Here is a 19,618-nt window from a genome sequence, read left to right as displayed (position 1 = left end):
TCCTTGTTTTTGAAAGAAAAGCAAGAAGAACTGTTTGAAAGTTAGACTGGCTTTATCCCACTGCTGTGTCATTGACAGCTGAATACACTTAAATATCTAATATAGTTCCATTCACATCTGGTTTAATAGCTATAAATGGCTTGGCCTTAATATACAGTTGAAGTCGGAAGTTCACATACACTCAGGTTGGAGAATTAAAACTAGTTTTTCAACCACTACACACATTTCTTGTTAACAAACGATAGTTTTGGCAAGTCGGTTAGGACATCTACTTTGTGCATGACACAAGTAATTTTTCCAACAATTGTTTACAGACAGATTATTTCACTTATAATTCACTGTATCACAATTCCAGTGGGTCAGAAGTTTAAATACACTTAAGTTGACTGTGCCTTTAAACAGCTTTCCAGAAAATGATGTCATGGCTTTAGAAGCTTCTGATAGGCTAATTGACATCATTTGAGTCAATTGGAGGTGTACCTGTGGATGTATTTCAAGGCCTACCTTCAAACTCAGTGCCTCTTTGCTTGACATCATGGGAAAATCAAAAGAAATCAGCCAAGTCCTCAGAAAGTATATTGTAGACCTCCACAAGTCTGGTTCATCCATGGGAGCAATTTCCAAACGCCTGAAGGTACCACGTTCATCTGTACAAACAATAGTACGCAAGTATAAACACCATGGACCACGCAGCCGTCATACCGTTCAGGAAGGAGATGCGTTCTGTCTCCTAGAGGTATACGTACTTTGGTGCGAAAAGTGCAAATCAATCCCAGAACAACAGCAAAGGACCTTGTGAAGATGCTGGAGGAAACAGGTACAAAAGTATCTATATCCACAGTAAAACGAGTCCGATATCGACATAACCTGAAAGGCCGCTCAGCAAGGAAGAAGCAACTGCTCCAAAACCGCCATAAAAAAGCCAGACTACGGATTGCAACTGCACATGGGGACAAAGATCATACTTTTTGGAGAAATGTCCTCTAGTCTGATGAAACAAAAATAGAACTGTTTGGCCATAATGACCATCGTTATGTTTGGAGGAAAAAGGAGGAAGCTTGCAAGCCGAAGAACACCATCCCAACCGTGAAGCACGGGGGTGGCAGCATCATGCTGTGGGGGTGCTTTGCTGCAGGAGGGACTGGTACACTTCACAAAATAGATGGCATCATGAGGAAGAAAAATGATGTGGATATATTGAAGCAACATCTCAAGACATCAGTCAGGAAGTTAAAGCTTGGTCGCAAATGGATCTTCCAAATGGACAATGACCCCAAGCATACTTCCAAAGTTGTGGCAAAATGGCTTAAGGACAACAAAGTCAAGGTATTGGAGTGGCCATCACAAAGCCCTGACCTCAATTCTATAGAAAATGTGTGGGCAGAACTGAAAAAGCGTGTGCGAGCAAGGAGGCCTACAAACCTGACTCAGTTACACCAGCTCTGTCAGGAGGAATGGGCCAAAATGTACCCAACTTATTGTGGGAAGCTTGTGGGAGGCTACCCAAAACGTTTGACCCAAGTTAAACAATTTAAAGGCAATGCTACTAAATACTAATTGAGTTCTGACCCACTGGGAATGTGATGAAATAAATAAAAGCTGAAATCAATCACTCTCTCTACTATTATTCTGACATTTCACATTCTTAAAATAAAGTGGTGATCCTAACTGACCTAAGACAGGGAAATTTTACTAGGATTAAATGTCAGGAATTGTGAAAAACTGAGTTTAAATGTATTTGGCTAAGGTGTATGTAAAGTTATACAAATTGATTTATAAGTAGACAAACAAATTGACTTACAAGTAGACTAAATCATTTGTTGTTGGGTGAATTCAACTAATTACATAGTTAAACAGACAGAATCATTAGATGCCCGTGTTGACCGAATCATTTGCTTACATTTTTCTGGCTCTGTAAACTCACTAATTAATTTCACACATGCATAAATGTTAGTAATATATGTGGACATACAGTATTACCACTATCAGCACAAAAATACGGCTGACTGGTAGCCCATAAATGTCCCCTTTTACCGCTTATAAAAAGGATCCTTCACTTCAAAGTCATTATTATTAGATATTCACACACAGTATGATAAAATATTTCATTGCACCTTTTTATTGACATAAAGCTTTTTTTATGTTATAGCTTTAACTGAGTAAATGCTTCCACATATCTAGCTGTACAGTGTTCCACTGGGATAACATTGGCCTATCTCCAAAACCAATGCTGTACAGATCATCTTTTCCAATTATATAATTGTCAATGCTCAGGACAGAAGCAGTATATGGATGTGGCAGTGTCTCCTAACTAGAGATCAGGATCCATTTAAAATGCTGATTAAGGTCATAAATTAAGTGCAAGTTAAGAAAGAGGACAACTAATAGTATTTGTGGATGAGGTCTCTCCACTTTGATAGAGAAGTTTGGACTTGAGACATGCAAGACAGCTGCTCCTCACAATCATCTGAGAAGACATTATAAATCATACCCATACTTGGTTCACAGATGGGGGTTTGTCATGTGCTCCCCACAGCTTGTGTTCAGACACACACACACACACCTGAATGACAATTCTTTGTGCTATATATCACTTCACAAAGCCCGTCAGTTGTGATTTATGGTGCTTTAAGGTCTTTATACGTCTACTGTTTGGACTCAACCATTTTCCATGTGCCAGTTCAATCCACTTGCATAGGAAAGGTCCTGCTCAACTACCAAACCAAACGGCTTTTGGGGAACTTTGTGTTTGAACATTTCAGAGCACGAGCAGGATACAAAAGACAGATTTCCAATACACCGCTCAATTGAACATTTTCTCTCTTTGATTCGAAATGCCACCGTTTCAGTCCACCAACCTTTATCCGAGCATGATCTGCCCAAAAGGTTGGCATTCCCCAACAACAACAAAACGCGAAACTTTCCAAGCAAGCAGTGTACAGGACCCCTCCTCGTGTCATGCTGCATCCCTCGACACAACAGCACTTCTTGACTTCTAGGGGACCAAAAACGTTTGGCCAAAATGCCTCCTTCAAGGCTTGAGCTTGAGGAATGTTCGACTTGAGCTAGAACGTTCAACCAAAAAGTCTGGCTTCTTCAAGGTTTGAGCTTGAGCCAGGGGTGGACGATGGTGAGGATGGAGAGGACCGAGGAGGCCAGGCCACAGGCCCCCACGAAGCCATAGCCAGTGGGGTAGATGCCCAGCCGGTCTAGCGGGATGAACACGTCGCACGCATTCTTCAGCAGGTCCAGCAGCAGCGGTGGGTTGTTGCGCAGCACCGTCACCAGCAGGTGGAACTGTCTGCGGAGGCGTACGGACAGAAGGGGTAATATGGCTCCGGGGAGTGAAGAGGGGTCAGAGAGGTCGCCGTTCTCAGGGGTGAGCGGAGTGGGTGGTGGAGAGAGAGGAGAAGAGGTCCAGGTAGCCTTTGACGCCCCATGGGAGGAGCAGGCCTCACACTCCATAAGCAGGCGGATCTCGTAGGCATCCCTGGTTAGGGTGAGGATGAGGGCAAAGAGGTAGTACCTGTAGAGAAAGAGAGAGAAATGTGTGAGAGATTAAGAGTGTGAGGCAGAGAGACAGAAATGTGTAAGAACGTGTGAGACAGAGAGAGATTCATGTAAAATATGAGAGAAAGTAAAGAGTGTGAGACCGGAAGAGTAGGAGACATTGAACAAAAGAAAAAGTGGCAAAGAGGGGGAGTTAAGAGGTAGAATTAGATAACGAAAGAGATAGAAAATAGCTCTAGGGAGAGAGAATGTAGTTAACAACTGCCAATTGTAGTAAAGTTCATTACAGGATTTCCGATGACCTTGGCCAACTCAAATACACTGATTCCTAATGCGGTGTATTTTAGGGCTTAAGGTTCCAAATTATAACAGTCACCTGAAGGATCTCTGGCTCCACTTGTCCTGGTCCAGTTGGGGCAGGAGGCCCACCTTGCCGGCCCACAGCACGTTGTCACAGGCAAAGTACATGGCCTTGTTGAGGTGGGCCACGGTCAGGCAGAGACGTAGCACGCTGTCCGAGAGGTGCACCGCACGTTTTGCTGCCTCCACAGCCTCTGCAGAGTTCCCCAGACGCATCACTGGAGAGAGTGATGTGAGACCCAGAGACACTGAATTGAGGCACAGAGAAATACCAATGGATGTACAGAGAGTAAGCCTGAGTCACAATCCTGAGACACAGAGATGTAACATTGACTTACACTTCCTTGTTAGGCTCATATGAGCTTCCAGTTGTTTCACTGTCTTCAGGAGCTCAACACCTGCCCCACCCTTCTGGAGTGTGTAACCTAGCAATGTACAGGTGTACTGTGCAGCCCTGTGTAAACACAGAAAATGAATAATATGTGTCCAAATCTGAATATAGCTATGTTACTACAGTTCAGTAAATGTTTGCATCTTGCGATGAATAACTTGGGCACAACTTCGTCCAGAGTGTGTTTTCATGTCAAGGGCAACTGGTACTTACTTTCATGTACTGTAGCTAACTATCAGTAGAATACCAAATGCAGTTGGGACTATGGCCACTTGATAGAGAAAGGCTGAAAATAGCAATTTTTATGGTTTAATTTATCCAGATTTGGGAAAGCCCGAGACAAAACACTGCACGAGCCTCATTATGCATGAGGCCCCCCCTGAACCCCTTCAATTCGAACCGAAAATCAGCTGTCCCGCAGTACCCAATAAACGGGGAGGTAGGCAGTGACGGGCAGTGACGGGCAGGAACAACCGCAGACAAAAACCTACCAAAGTCGAGAAGGTCACCTACATTGCTGGACTTTTTATAAAGTTATTTATTGTTATTTGTACTTTTTCGTCCTCTTATACATTCATATTTTGTATGCTCATGGTTTTCTGCTTGTATAAGTGTAATAAATGTAACTTGAAACCTGCAAGCTGATTCTTGTTATGTTTGTTACTTGTATAATAACAAACCGGGGCGTAGGTTTAACTACTTTTAATAAACAGATATTTAAGCTAGCAATCTCCTTGTGTAGCCATGCAAGGCATACTTCAATTCCCCCACCCTCGCATAGCCTGCTGGGTAACGTAGTCTTAATGTTAACACATAACACAATTCTGACTTGTTGACATGATGGTATATTACTATCTGTCTTGAGAAATCTCAACTCTCATACGACATTTTGGCTACTGCACCTGATAACTCGCTCCTTGGCTTGGCTCTGCGCACTAAATCGAATCCAAGAGTCCATGCTCGCGACAGGTACCACTTGCTTTCCTTTGCCACCGTGGATTGATTAGGCCTGTGTCCGTGTTAGCTAGCAATCTATCTACAACGTTCTATACCGTCTCCTGGCAATAGCTGTCCAATGCTATCTGCACAGTTCAATACGTCACAATGTGCCCCAAACAGCTTTTTTTTTTTTGTAGTTATTTTAAAAAACACTTGCGCTAGAGAGTTTGCTTCACAACACAAAAAAACTTCACAGCTCCTTTACCCATGGACGGAATCTGAGGAGGGACAACAAAGCGAAAGTCCAATCACACAGTAATCATTAGCTACATTACTGGTAGGAGGTTCGTGCACAGCACAGTACATGGATTGTATTGTAGATGGCATTAGTCGTTTCAGTGGAGCACGCTACTGAATAATAAGGGATAACATACATGAAAATTAACAATTGTAGTTATTCAAAAACAATAGTCAAGGCAACTCATTGCTGTGGATTATATTTACTGCGAAACCTCATACTGCCACAGGGGGGCGACTCACACACACAATAAGAGGCCAGACAACACACACACACACTTTAAGCCAACCAACATTTGGAAAAAATGGCAGTCCGTTTTATTTTAGAGTGTTATTATAAAATAAATTAAGGAAAACAATCATGATCAAGAGGAATAAAACAAACAAAAAACATATATACTCCATATATGTGGCACTACCAGATCCACGGAGTGCTGAAATAATAAGTGCACAACCGGTGCACTACAGGTCAGGGGCAAATGAAGGAGTGTGAATCACTCTGGAGAGGTATTGTACTTGGCATTGTCTCTATTTACTGAAACACTATATGAAGACAATAAAACCCTGTTGTAGGCAGAGCAAAATTAAAATGCCAGCTTCGCCCATCAAATTCCATTCTATAAAGAAGAAAATCCAGTGATTTATGTAATTTGGATGGAATCAACATATTGCCCATGCCAACTATCAGCCCGTTCAGGTCAAGTAGAGATCAGTGGACCATATAAGGCAATGCTGCACAGTAATGTCTTGTCAACATCAACACCACCTGGTGTATTAAATATCCTCTGCAACTCAGTTCACAACTGTCAAAGTATACCCACTCCCACAGAAACATGGCACCAACCCTGAGTATAGGCTGGTCAGCTTACAAACACTAAGCAATAACCGAGGAAGGCTTTTCAATCGAAATGGAGAGGAACCTAAATGCACAGTGAATGCTATCAGAATGTCTTGTTTTCATCATCTTCTATATTACAATCTATTAATTATTTTCATCCTTCTCTTTCCTATTCATTGGCTGGCAAGATACTCCACATCCATTGGGACCCTCATCTTCAAACTCACATCTCATACTCCTTATTTCCTAACCAACCGCCTTTAAATCACACTTCAAGTTCACGCCTCAATACCTATGCCACTTTACCTACTGTATGACCTTCTCAATATTCTGCTCCTTTTGGGCCATAGCCTAGTCTTTGCTCCCTTTCCTTTCCCTCCCCATAATCCCTCCCTCTCTTCAAGCCCCCATCCCTCCCTCTCTTCAAGCCCCCATCCCTCCCTCTCTTCAAGCCCCCATCCCCTTCTCTCCCTCCCTGTGAGGTACAAAGTTTCACCTAAACGTCTCCTCACTGGCTCTCCATCAAATAAATGTTGTAACTTCAGGCAAACTCCACAGTGTCTCCGCATTTAAAATATACAACCCTACAGTCAATTGGTTTCATTGGATACTAAAATGCTAACGTCTGCTGTCGTTAAAAGCCAGACCCAATTTTCACCACAATGAGCATACGGTACATCAGCACAGTTCCTGCCTTCTCTAATGCGTGCAGAAGACTAATATCTTCAGTAATGATTGTTAGTTTAATTGCTCATTGCGAACACTCATAATCTAACTCGGATAAGAGTCATTGGTCTCCTCGTGGGAATTGGAACTAGGAATTGGGGCTGTAAGGGTACCACTGGAGGACTGTAGTATCCCACAATGACCCTCTCTCAGTGCTCAGAGTGCTGTTTCTTGTGGAAGGTGGAGCGCATGCGGCTCCAGAATGACTGGCTCCTCCTGGTCTTCTTCTCGCTGCCGCGGACCGACTCGGCCTCGCGCTGGCGAATCTGGCGGACCAGGGCGGCGAACACCTCGTCTATGTAGTAGCGGAATGCCGCTGAGGTCTCGAAGAAGGGGCACTGGAACTCCCGGGCCAGTTCCTTCCCCTCCTCTACTGACACCTAGTGGAGTGGAGGGAAATACCATGTTGAAAGCCAATATACAGATAAAACTTACAGACAGGAGATAATTTGTATATACCAGTGGAGGCTGGTGGGAGGAGCTATAGGAGGATGGGCTCATTGTAATGTCTGGAATGGAATAAATGGAACGTTATTAAACATATGTAAACCACGTTTGACTCCGTTCCATTAATTCCATTCCAGCCATTACAATGAGCCCATGCTCCTATAGCTCCTCCCACCATCCTCCTCTGGTATATACAGTATACGGTATCAAACAGAGTCATGATGTACAGTTCCTTCAGAAAGTATTCAGACCTGGTGACTTTTTCCACATTTTGTTGTATTACAGCCTGAATTTAAATTGGATTCAATTGAGATTTTTTTTGTCACTGGCCTACACACAATACACCATACTGTCAAAGTGGAACTATGTTTTTCAAATGTTTACAAATTAATAAAAAATGACAACCCCTTTTATGGCAAGCCTAAATAAGTTCAGGAGTAAAAATTCTAATAACAAGTCACATAATAAGTTGCATGGACTCACTCCGTGTGCAATAATCGTGTTTAACATGATTTTTGAATGACTACCTCATCTCTGTACCCCACACATACAATTGTCTGTAAGGTCCCTCAGCCGAGCAGTGAATTTCAAACACAGATTCAATCACAAAGACCAGGGAGAATGTCCAATACCTCGCAAAGAAGGGCACCTATTGGTAGATGAGTAAAAAAAAGCAGACGTTGAATATCCCTTTGAGCATGGTGAAGTTATTAATTACACTTTAGATGGTGTAACAATACACCCAGTCACTACAAAGACAGGCTTCCTTCCTAACTCAGTTGCCGGAGAGGAAGGAAACCTCTCTGGGATTTCACCATGAGGCCAATGGTGACTTTAAAACAGTTAAAGAGTTTAATGGCTGTGATAGGAGAAAACTGAAGATGGATCAACAACATTGTAGTTACTCCACAATACTAACCTAATTTACAGAGTGAAAAGAAGGAAGCCTGTACAGAATACAAATATTCAAAAAAACGCATCCTGTTTGCAACAAGGCACTAAAGTAATACTGCAAAAAAATATGGCAAAGCAATTCACTTTTTGTCCTGAATACAAATTGTTATGTTTGCGGCAAATCCAATACAACACATTACTGAGTATCACTCTCCATATTTTCAAGCATAGTGGTGGATGCATCATGTTATGGGTATGCTTGTAATCGTTAAGGACTGGGGAGTTTTTCAAGAAAAGAAATAAATGGAATGGAGCTATGCACAGACAAAATCCTGGAGTAAAACCTGGTTCAGCCTGCTTTCCACCAGACACTGGAGGATTAATTCACCTTTTAAAAGAATAACTGGCAAATGTTGCACAATCCAGGTGTGGAAAGCTCTTAGAGACTTACACAGAAAGACTCACAGTTGTAATTGCTGCCAAAGGTGCTTCTACAAAGTATTGACTCAGGAATGTGAATACTTATGTAAATGAGATACTGTATTTCTAAAAACATGTTTTCACTTTGTCATTATGCGGTATTGTGTGGAGATGGGTGAGAGAGAAAAATGTATTTAATCAATGTTTAATTCAGGCAGTAACACAGCAAAATGTGGAATAAATCAAAGGGTATGAATACTTTCTGAAGGCACTGTACATGTTACGGTAAATGTGTGAATCTATAGATTGCCCATCTCCTTGGTAAATCTACAGATTCCCTGTCTCCTTGGTAAATCTACAGATTCCCTGTCTCCTTAGTAAATCTGCAGATTTACTGGGTAATCTATAGATATACCATACCAGTCAGACAGGCAATCTGTAGAACTCCCAGTAAATGTGTAAAGACAGGCCTTTTGAACAGCGGTAGGATTTTAATGCTGTAGTGCCAAGACTACCAATGGGCGTCCCTTTCCTCCTTCCTTCTTTCCCTTAATTCTCACTTGTCGGAGATGAGTCAGGTCAGATTTGTTGCCCACCAGTACCACGGGAGTGTTGGCGGTGCGGCGCACACGGTCAATGAGCTGCTTGAACTGGCGCGCCTCCTGTAAGCTCCTCCTATCTGTGATGGAGTAGGAGATGATGAAGCCCTCGCCCGCCCGCATGTACTGGTCCCGCATGGCTGTGAACTCCGCCTGGAAAGGGGCATTTGTGTATGTATGTGTGTGAGGGAGAGCGCGAGAGAGAGCGAGAGAGAGGGGGGGTAGGCAAAAGTAGAGTGAGAGTGATTAAGGACTGATACAGAAAAGATAACAGCAAAAATATTTAGATAACATTATACAGTGAGCACCATAAATCATTGGACAGTGACCATTTTTTTGTTATTTTGGTTCTGTACTCTAGCACTTTGAGTTTGAAAGGATACAATGACAATGAGGGTGAAGTACAGACTGTCAGCTTTAATTTGAGGGTATTTTCATACATATCGGATGAATCGTTTAGAAATGACAGCACCTTTTGTACATGGTCCCCCCATTTTAACGTACTACAAGTTTTTGTTAAATTGGCTTCACAGATGTGTGTCATTAGGCAGGTGTATTCATTTTTGTTGTTAGTGAATGCAAGAGAGCTGTTGATGAATAGTATTGATTCTAGACTTTGCTATTGCCTTTGGAGGTTGTTGTTGGGGTGTGACAAGACAGCAGTGTCGATGCAAATGAAGCTGGCCGTCATAAGGCTCAGAAACGAAAATCAATCAATCAGGAACATTGCAAAAACCCTGGCCATGCCCAAGTCAACAGTTTGGTTAATCATTAACAAGAAAAAAACAACCGGTGAACTCAATTATGTGAAAAGACCCGGTAGACCGAGGAAGACCACTGTAGTGGATGACCGGAGAATACTCTCTATGGTGAAGAAAACCCCCCTGACAACAGCCCAACAGATCAAAAACACTCTCCTGGATGCAGGTGTAGATGTGTCAAAGTCTACCATACGTAGAAGACTATACCAGCAGGACTACAGAGGCTACACTACAAGATGCAAACCACTGATAAACCTGAAGAACAGAAAGGCGAGATTACAGTTTGCTAAAAAGCACCTAAAAGAGCCCCAATAGTTCTGGAAAAAAGTATTGTGGACAGATTAACATGTACCAGAGTGATGGCAAGAGGAAAGTGTGGAGAAAAAAAAGAAATGCCTATGATCCAAAGCATACCACCTCATCCGTGAAACATGGTGGAGGGGGTGTTATGGCTTGGGCCTGTATGGCTGCCAGTGGAACAGGCTCACTTGTCTTCATCGATGATGTGACTGCAGACAGAAGTAGAACAAAGAATTCTGAAGTCTACAGAAATATTTTATCTGCTCAGATAAAACCAAATGCCTCCAAACTCATTGGACGGCACTTCATCATGCAACAAGACAATGACCCTAAACATACTGCTAGAGCAACAAAGGGGTTTTTGATGGCCAAAAAGTGGAAAATCCTTGACTGGCCGAGTCAATCACCGGATCTGAATCCAATTGAACATGCATTTTACATAATGAAGAGGAGACTGAAGGCAATAAGTCCCCAAAACAAGCAGGAACTGAAGATGGCTGCAGTACAGGCCTGGCAGAGCATCACAAAGGAAGATACCCAGCGTCTGGTGATGTCGATGCATCGCAGACTTCAAGCAGTCATTGCATGCAAAGGATATGCGACCAAATATTAACAATGATTACTTTATTCTACATTATGTTAAACTGTCCAATGTTTTTTGATGCCCGAAAATGGGGGGGGACCATGTACAAAAGCTTATATAATTTCTAAACGGTTCATCCGATATGTATGAAAATACCCTCAAATTAAAGCTGACAGTCTGCACTTCACCCTCACTGTCATTGTATCCTTTCAAACTCAAAGTGCTATAGTACAGAACCAAAATAACAAAACATTGGTCACTGTCCAATGAATTATGGTGCTCACTGTATATCCAGGTGCCACACACCCACATGGGGACCTAAAATTAATTTTCATTCAAAATCCTATTTTCCTAACCACTAACTCTACTTGTAACCCTAAACCTAACCCCTAAGCTGAAAATAGCCTTTATCCTCATGGGGATGTGGGAAATGTCCCCACGAGGGAAAATGTCCCTTGATTTTGGGGGATTTTAGGTCCCCACAGGGATAGAACAAACAACCCCCCCCCCCCACACACACACACACACACACTGAGAGCATCAAGAGAATCAATCACCAATACATTGGTCTGTCTGTCTGTCCTACAAGCTACTAGAGGAAGAACATGGAGACCCACTGAAAAAAATATTCAAATTTGGATGACTCAGAAGTTAAGGGTCACTTGAGACAGTGGACTGTCTAGGTCACTCAGAGCAATGCTCTGTGTGTGGACACTTCCCTGACTTTGGTACGGTACAAACAAACCCAGTCACATATTATAGAACATGTACATGACCATATATAGAAAATGACTCATATCATAAGTGAACCATACATGTGTCTATGGATGAGTCAGACAGACAGGGAAAGACGCTGTGTGGGGAGCGGGTGAGAGACAGAAATGATGTACACTACCGTTCAAAAGTTTGGGGTCACTTAGAAATGTCCTTGTTTTCGAAAGAAAAGCAATTTTTTTGTCCATTAAAATAACATTAAATTGATCAGAAATACGGTGTAGACATTGTTAATGTTGTAAAATGCTATTGTAGCTGGAAACGGCTGATTTTTTATGGAATATCTACATAGGCGTACAGAGGCCCATTATCAGCAACCATCAGTCCTGTGTTCCAATGGCACGTTGTGTTTGCCAATCCAAGTTTATCATTATTGATGTTATTTTAATGGACATAAAAATTGCTTTTCTTTCGAAAACAAGGACATTTCTAAGTGACCCCAAACTTTTGAACGGTAGTGTACGTTTGTGGAAACATAAAGTGAGTAGATGGAGTGAGCGATGCTTAAAAGGAAGTTGAGAAGAATAAGGATGCAGATGTTATGACGATGAAGGGGAGAGATGACAGAGTGAAATATGTTCCTCTGGGTTTGCTTTGGCAATGTAAGATAATTACTTATCAATGATAAGTTATCATGCTAATAAGACTGATTGAATGGAATTGAGAGACAGGAACAGACAGTCGGAAAGGATTGACTTAAAGGAAAGTGAGCATTGGGATAGAGGGAGAGGCTTTGAACTGATGTGAACGAACTAGACAGATGAAAGCAAATTCCCAGTCCTTCTCAGGTGTTCTCTCATATTGCTTTCACCTATCCTATGTTTACAGATCAGTAGATGAAGGAGAGGAGGCAAAGAAGCCATATTAGACTATTGAGAATGAGATGCAGCCAAAAGAGATGAAGATGTGACATTTCGATGGAAGCCCTTTGTGAGGAAGTGTACCTGTCCTGCTGTGTCCAGGATGTCCAGGTTGGCTGGTTCATCGTCAATGCGTATCTGTGTCTTGTATGCATCCTCTGGGAGAGACATTGAGTGGTATTTTAATGGCTATACAGGATGATTGTGTAGTTACATGTCATAGGCAGTGGTTCATCGACTCTGGTCGATGCTATGCAGCACGCGTGTGTGCTTTACCAAGTCACGACAGGTGTTCTGTTGTTTTGGATTTGCGGTTCCTTGTACGAGTTCTGAGATAAGTATTGTTCTTGGAACTGTAGTGGCAGTGTGTCAGTGTGCATAGCCAAGTTGCAGCAGGTTCTGGTTCCCTATTTGGGGCTCTGACAGTTCATGCTTCTCAGGTAAGTATCAGAGAAAAAGGTGGCTTCTGGAAGCCCATTTTGAAGCCGGTGGAACCTGTGTGTGCTTGGGCTGCCGTGGGCCTCCTAGTTTGGTACCCTCTGAGCCGGCTTGGGGCGTGATTGTTCCCATAGTACGTTATGCAGAGTGACCGACTGAAAGGGAACATACAGTTATGAATATAATAATTGTTCCCTGAAGGAGGGAACGAGGTATAACATATTTTGGCCCCACGCCGTCAGGGGATTTGGCCTCACTGAAAAGCGGTACTGAATTGAAGAAATGGATGCGAGCCCCAATATTATAGCCAGGAAGACGTTCCCTCCTTCAGTACGTTTTGTTGATGGTGGTGGAAAACGCTGTCTCAGGCACTGCTCCAGAATCTCCCATACGTGTTCAATTGGGTTGAGATCTGGTGACTGAGATGGCCATGGCATATGGTTTACATCGTTTTATTGCTCATCAAACCATTCAGTGACCACTTGTGCCCTGTGGATGGGGGCATTGTCATCCTATGGGGGCATTGCCATAGTAGCCAAAATAATGGTCTGCCCAGCATTTTTATACATGACCCTAAGCATGATGGGATGCTAATTGCTTAATTAACTCAGGAACCACACCTGTGCGGAAGCACCTGCTTTCAATATACTTTGTATCCCTCATTTACTAAAGTGTTCCCATTATTTTGGCAGTTACCTGTATACACATCTATCTATACACTCACCGGCCAGTTTATTAGGTACACCCATCTAGTACCAGGTCGGACCCCCCTTTGCCTCCAGAACAGCCTGAATTCTTCGGGGCATGGATTTTACAAGTCTGAAAAATTCCACAGGGATGTTGGTCTATGCTGACGCGATGGCATCACGCAGTTACTGCAGATTGGACGGCGGTACACCACCGCCACCAGCCTGTACCGTTGACACCAGGCAGGATGGGTCCATGGATTCATGCAGCTTACGCCAAATCCTGACTATGCCGTCAGGAACTGGGACGCAACAGGAACTGGGATTTGTCGGACCAGGTGATGTTTTTCCACTCCTCAATTGTTCAGTGTTGGTGACAATTGGAGCCGCTTATTCTTATTTTTAGCTGATAGGAGTGGAACCCGGTGTGGTCGTCTGCTACAACAGCCCAGCCCATCCGTGACAAGGATCAACGAGTTGTGCGCTCCAAGATGCCGTTCTGCACACTACTGTTGTACTGGGCCGTTATTTGTCTGTTTGTGGCCCGCCTGTTAGCTTGCACGATTCTTGACATTCTCCTTCAGCCTCTCTCATCAACGAGCTGTTTTCGCCCACAGGACTGCCGCTGACTGGATATTTTTTGTTTGTCGCACCATTCTCGGCAAACACTACACACTGTCGTGTGTGAAAAGCCCAGGAGGGCGGCAGTTTCTGAGACACTGGATCCGGAGTGCCTGGCCCCGACGATCATACCACGCCCAAAGTTGCTTAGGTCACTAGTTTTGCCCATTCTAACATTAAATCGAACAGTAACTGAATGCCTTGATGCCTGTCTGCCTGCTTTATATAGCAAGCCACTGCCTGGTGACTCACTGTCTGTAGGAGTGATCCATTTTCGTGAATGGGGTGGTGTACCTAATAAACTGTATATATAAAATTAATGATTGATTCCAAATACAACATGATCACTCATTTGATGTAGCCGTTTTTGGTGTGGTTAAAGGAGGCCAAATTTGACCAAATATGAGTCGCTGTATTTTGATCAGACACCAAGCACTCTCTCACCTATGGTGGGGTCATGGTCTTCAGGGAACCTGTGGCTGATAAACTGCATTATAATAGCTGAGGAGAAAGAGAGAGAGTTTTAAGTTTTCACAAGCTTTTTTGGGGCAATTACGTTGTCAAAAAGCTGCATAGGCACTGCATCAATAAACCAAAGAGGGGAAATCAGAAACAAACCACAGTAGATCAGAAGACAGACCGGAAGAAAGAGAGAGAGAGAGAGAAAGAGAGGGAGAGATAGAGGGATTATGAAGTCAATGTGGGAGACTTTATTACATAACCCAGGTTGTATCACACACACATACTTCTCCTCCCTCTCTCCATCGCTCTTTTGTCTCATTGTTTTTCTCCCTCTAGGCGGGTAGTGGTTCACACACAGATAAACACACCCTGCAGCTCACAGACACACACACACACAGTATCTCCGCCTCTGCAGCATCAGTGTACGCCCACTCTAGTTTCCACGGCGACAGCAGGCACAGATGAAATGAGAATGCTCCTGGTTTTTACGACCCATCTCTCCCTCTATCCCTCCATATCCTCCCTCTCTCCAATGTTTCTACTACTTTTCTGTGTACCTATACCAGGTGAACTCTTCCAGTCTCCATGGCAACAGTAGCCAAGAGGGGTAGGCGGTTGCTAGGCACTGACGTGTCTTCCTGACGACAGGCACCCAAACGGCACCACAGACTGCCGTAGAAGGCGGCCAACGCCCATGCTTACGAGAACTCTGACTGTACTTGGAGGGTGTGTGTGTGTGCCACTACCTCTCTAACACAAACACAAACACACACACACACACACACACACACACCCCAGTCACAGAAAATAACAGAGGGCATTAGGAGAAGTAATGAGGTAAATCAAGACAGAGTTGAAGAAGAATAGTCGAAGTCAGACATAATACGTACTGAGAGAGGAGTAAGACAGAAGCAAAGACATGCACTAAGTAAGAGTGAGGAGAAGTGCAATTAAGTGTAATTATGAGTATGTGTGTACTCACCGCTCTTCCCCACTCCCCCCTCTCCCAGCATCACCAGTTTGTACTCGCGGGAGACGCCCCCAGAGCCTCGCAATGACTCCATTTACTCTATGAGGAGAGAGATAAGAGGCTGTGAGTAATCCACATATCCCATTTAAAAACACACACACACACACACACACACAGGCACATATACAGACACATCAACACACAAACATACACATAAATATACATATACATAACCATTCTTGGTCCAGTTTATTAAGTCCAGGCCCAATGAATAGAACTGTGAAAGAGAGTGTACAGAGTTTAAAGTGACTAACACACAAACAGACAAACATGATACCACACATGCCAATGTGCAATCTTGCTGTCAAGTGCTAAAGCTAATGACAAGAAATGAGAGCGAGGAGATGGAAAGAGAGAGCGAGATATACAACACACACACATTGACAAACTTTAACATCAATATCCATTCCACTGTTGAAAGTCGAGTTAGTCAACCACTGTACCATACAGTAGATCTATTGAATAGCGATGTGACAGAGGTGAAAGAGAGCATTTTCAGGGACAGAAGGAGAGCTATACAGCCAACAGTCTAGTCTACTTTGCCACCCTTGAAATAAAAACTATTCAACTCATCTGAATAGGCCACTATTGTCATCCCCTCAGACCCATTTGGAGTGTGTGTAGATTGACTTATGAGAGTCAGATGGCTCTTCAGTTTATTAAATTGGTGTATGCAGCAGCTAGTAGCACTCATGCGGAAAGAGGAACCAACTCCTATTGACTTGAAGGGCAATCATGTGATTTCTCAGTGCAAGGCAAATGTGTAACATTGACCACCACAACCCCAGGCAATGTCATCACAACTGTTATTGCTATTTGCCACAGCGATATCGCCTTTCCTTTCTCTAACCCAAAATAGCATGATTTAAATAAAAAATTTACAACAACAGACTATATTCAACTTTAATTTCATTGTCAGAATAAATGATAATTAATGGTATATTTATCCTTGATAAATAGGCCTACATAAGCACACATTTACTTATCATTAGGGACTAGGCTACTAATTGTAGGCATTATGAAGGGATCACATACTCTCACTGATGGAATGCAGAGACAAGACATTTGACAAAGCCGCTTCATTGTTGTCAGGACAGAGGCAGATAGAACAGACATAACTTGGGAGGTTAAAAATAGACGTTCATATCCGCTTGAGAGTAGCTACGTTGTTTTACTCGGTTTTATGTCAAATATGAGGTCTGAACTTCAATAACGCCTGACTGAGCCCATGTTCGTGCACCATTGCCTAAAATTGCTTCAAAACAGATCTCTGGTAGATCCAAAAACACAAAGGAGTGGATGGTATTGTAGTATATTGCCGAGTTGTTGTTCCCTCCCTCGCCCTGACAACATCACTACACAGGCTCCGTGATTAAAGGGAGTCTCCAGGCTTCAGAATGCTCAGGCCTCGAAGTTTTATTGAAATGCAGATTAAATATATCGACTCTGTGGTAGCTTTATTCAACGTCCAAAGTTAGGGAATCTCATTATTATTTTTAGAGGCTAACTAAACCAAGCGCAACAAAAGTACAATTGTATTGCACTATTGTCGCGTTGTTATAGCCTAATGTTACAAACAGTGAGTCGGCTACAACGTTTCAGCGGACGAAAATATAAAAATATTTTCTAAATCATAGAATCTCTGACAAAATCGCAGTGAAACATCCGTTGCAAACATTCACTGACATTGAACAACCATTTGATATACTTTATTGGCTAGGTGACATAGGATTAGGAAAAACAAAGTAGTCTAACTTTTCTAAACTTCAAATGTAAGATTGTTCTTCAATCAAGTGTAGCTTACGAGTCGATCATTGATTAACGTAAAACAAGCTGCATGAATTTGTTAGCCTAACTGTTTGCAGATCAGTGTTCAATCGGACATTGCATACATTGTTTCATGTAATTACAAAGGAACGAGTTCAGGGAGAAAGATGTATATTGCTGACTACGACGAAAGCAAATGATTGAACATTTGCAAACATAAATAGAAATGGACGACTCACCTGTGTCACAGAACTTCTTTCCTCATAATTTCCGAAATTACTTTTATAGTCATTTAGTGCTTGATGTTTGATAATTCATGCCACAAAATCCTCACTAACTGTAAACAACGCGAGCGGTCTGTAAACGCTACGTCACAGGGTCCGACCTCCCGTCGGCTCAGTGGCTGTGACTTTTCAGTAGAGTTGGAAGTGACCTTGAAAAGTGACTTTGAAGTTCAATTAGGCACTGTTACAAATTGGTAACATATACAAAAGGCTGTGAAGTATTTGTAGTTAATAATATCAGTAATGTTAGTTCATCATATCAGAGCTGTATCTCCACCCACCGGGGAAGTGGAGCTGTAAGTAAGGCTGTAACATAACAAAATGTGGAAAAAGTCAAGGGGTCTGAATACTTTCCGAATGCACTGTACGGTGCTGTTCCATGCCTGTGCATCTTCAGCGTTATTAAACCACCTCAACTGGAATCCCACCTGTCTGTCATCTGTGCCCTTACCAGCACACGGGAGCAAGTAAAACCTAACCTAAAGAATATACAGTCCATCAAGTCCTCACTTACATAACCAATTAATAGGCCTACTAAGACGCAATGTATTATATTTTAAGTTTATCGTAATATAATAAAATATAATAAATATACTACTTTATTGTTGTTGAGAGGCACATTGTCAGTCATGGTGCAGCATCCCTGGATGGGGGCAATTTGGAGTTAACTGTCTTGCTCTAGGGTACAACGGTAGTGGTTAGGACCTGGGATCAGATACCAGCAGCCCTCCAGGTGCCAGTTCAGTTCCCATGTTTGTAATGTCCCGGCCTGGGTCTTGAACCAGAAACTTTCTCTCTAACGTCTAGGCTACCTGCCATGCATAGGTGGTGTTGTATACTAGGCATGTACAGGTAACTGCCAAAATAATGGAAACACTTGAGTAAATGAGGGATACAAAGTATATTGAAAGTAGGTGCTTCCTGGTTTCCTGAGTTAATAGAGTTCCAGAATCTATGCCAAGTTGCATTGAAGCAGTTCTGGGTCGTGGTGGCCCAACAGCCTATTAAAATACTTTATGTTGGCAGTTACCTGTATGTCCCTATTTGCTGTGTGCTCCCTGTGCATGGTTTGATCTTAATTAGCTAGACCAGACAATTATAGGCTACTGGATATTCTCATGCTGTAACTGCACAGAAGACCAAATCTTGTCATGTGAGTTTGTGTTTGTGAGAAAAAGAGGGATACATTCATATTTTGGTCATTTAGCAGCCGCTCTTATCCAGAGAGAAATCAGTGAGCTAGTCGTGTGTCTGCCCAGGTGTGACTTAGCAAAAGGACAAGCAAAAAGACTCAAAAATAGTGTATCAGTTTTTTTTTATTTGCACGTTCATTGTGTTAACAAATTCAACAAGTCAGAATTAGTGTAATATATCTAGCATAGACTTAATAGCATTATGCAGAGTACTTGTCTTATTTGCATTTCCCCCACACAAAACATACAGTTCTGACCTTCAATTATGACTGAGGCGGTGAATCAATGATAGCCAATGGGATACTCACAACCAATCGATTTCTTTGTGACATCTGCTGATGTAAAAAGGGCTTTATAAATACATTTGATTGATTGATTGTTCTCTTTTTATTCACACCAGATTTGTCTGTACAACACACAACAGAGTTGGATGGGTTG

The 19,618-nt window shown here is 42.6% G+C and overlaps 2 protein-coding genes across 4 annotated transcripts; both read right to left on the bottom strand.

Annotated features, from left to right (window-relative positions):
* Positions 1–1,686: 1,686 nt before the first annotated feature.
* Positions 1,687–5,642, bottom strand: LOC121586910 (peroxisomal membrane protein 11B-like). 2 transcript variants are annotated; one of them, XM_041903958.2, is made up of 4 exons: positions 5,164–5,642; positions 4,209–4,324; positions 3,887–4,118; positions 1,687–3,526 (listed from the first exon to the last, which is right to left on the bottom strand). In XM_041903958.2, the coding sequence occupies exons 1-4, from the start codon at positions 5,217–5,219 to the stop codon at positions 3,097–3,099; spliced, it is 834 nt and encodes a 277-aa protein (XP_041759892.1). In that variant the 5' UTR covers positions 5,220–5,642; the 3' UTR covers positions 1,687–3,096. The 2 variants fall into 2 exon arrangements, with proteins under 2 accessions (XP_041759892.1, XP_041759893.1); XM_041903959.2 differs by having other exon boundaries at positions 3,887–4,088; positions 5,164–5,641.
* A 146-nt stretch (positions 5,643–5,788) lies between these two features.
* LOC121586911 (GTP-binding protein Rit1) lies at positions 5,789–18,088 on the bottom strand. Of its 2 annotated transcripts, XM_041903961.2 has the most exons (7): positions 17,943–18,088; positions 16,111–16,153; positions 15,889–15,975; positions 14,889–14,945; positions 12,784–12,857; positions 9,383–9,574; positions 5,789–7,441 (listed from the first exon to the last, which is right to left on the bottom strand). In XM_041903961.2, the coding sequence occupies exons 3-7, from the start codon at positions 15,968–15,970 to the stop codon at positions 7,211–7,213; spliced, it is 636 nt and encodes a 211-aa protein (XP_041759895.1). In that variant the 5' UTR covers positions 15,971–15,975; positions 16,111–16,153; positions 17,943–18,088; the 3' UTR covers positions 5,789–7,210. The 2 variants fall into 2 exon arrangements, with proteins under 2 accessions (XP_041759895.1, XP_041759894.1); XM_041903960.2 differs by lacking the exon at positions 16,111–16,153.
* Positions 18,089–19,618: the final 1,530 nt, after the last annotated feature.

The sequence above is a fragment of the Coregonus clupeaformis genome, chromosome 17 (assembly GCF_020615455.1).
Source record: "Coregonus clupeaformis isolate EN_2021a chromosome 17, ASM2061545v1, whole genome shotgun sequence".
Classification (NCBI taxonomy): Eukaryota; Metazoa; Chordata; class Actinopteri; order Salmoniformes; family Salmonidae; genus Coregonus; species Coregonus clupeaformis.
This window is presented reverse-complemented; position numbering and strand designations above follow the sequence as displayed.

Excerpts from the sequence above, each read along its gene's own strand:
- LOC121586910 (XM_041903958.2), bottom strand. The coding sequence starts at position 5,219 with ATGGACTCTTGGATTCGATTTAGTGCGCAGAGCCAAGCCAAGGAGCGA. Across the intron at positions 4,325-5,163 it reads GCCAAGGAGCGAGTTATCAG|GGCTGCACAGTACACCTGTA; the intron begins GTGCAGTAGCCA and ends GTGTTTACACAG. Across the intron at positions 4,119-4,208 it reads TATGAGCCTAACAAGGAAGT|TGTCTCTGGGTCTCACATCA; the intron begins GTAAGTCAATGT and ends GCCTCAATTCAG.
- LOC121586911 (XM_041903961.2), bottom strand. The coding sequence starts at position 15,970 with ATGGAGTCATTGCGAGGCTCTGGGGGCGTCTCCCGCGAGTACAAACTG. Across the intron at positions 12,858-14,888 it reads AGACCATGACCCCACCATAG|AGGATGCATACAAGACACAG; the intron begins GTGAGAGAGTGC and ends TGTCTCTCCCAG. Across the intron at positions 9,575-12,783 it reads TCCTGGACACAGCAGGACAG|GCGGAGTTCACAGCCATGCG; the intron begins GTACACTTCCTC and ends GCCCCTTTCCAG.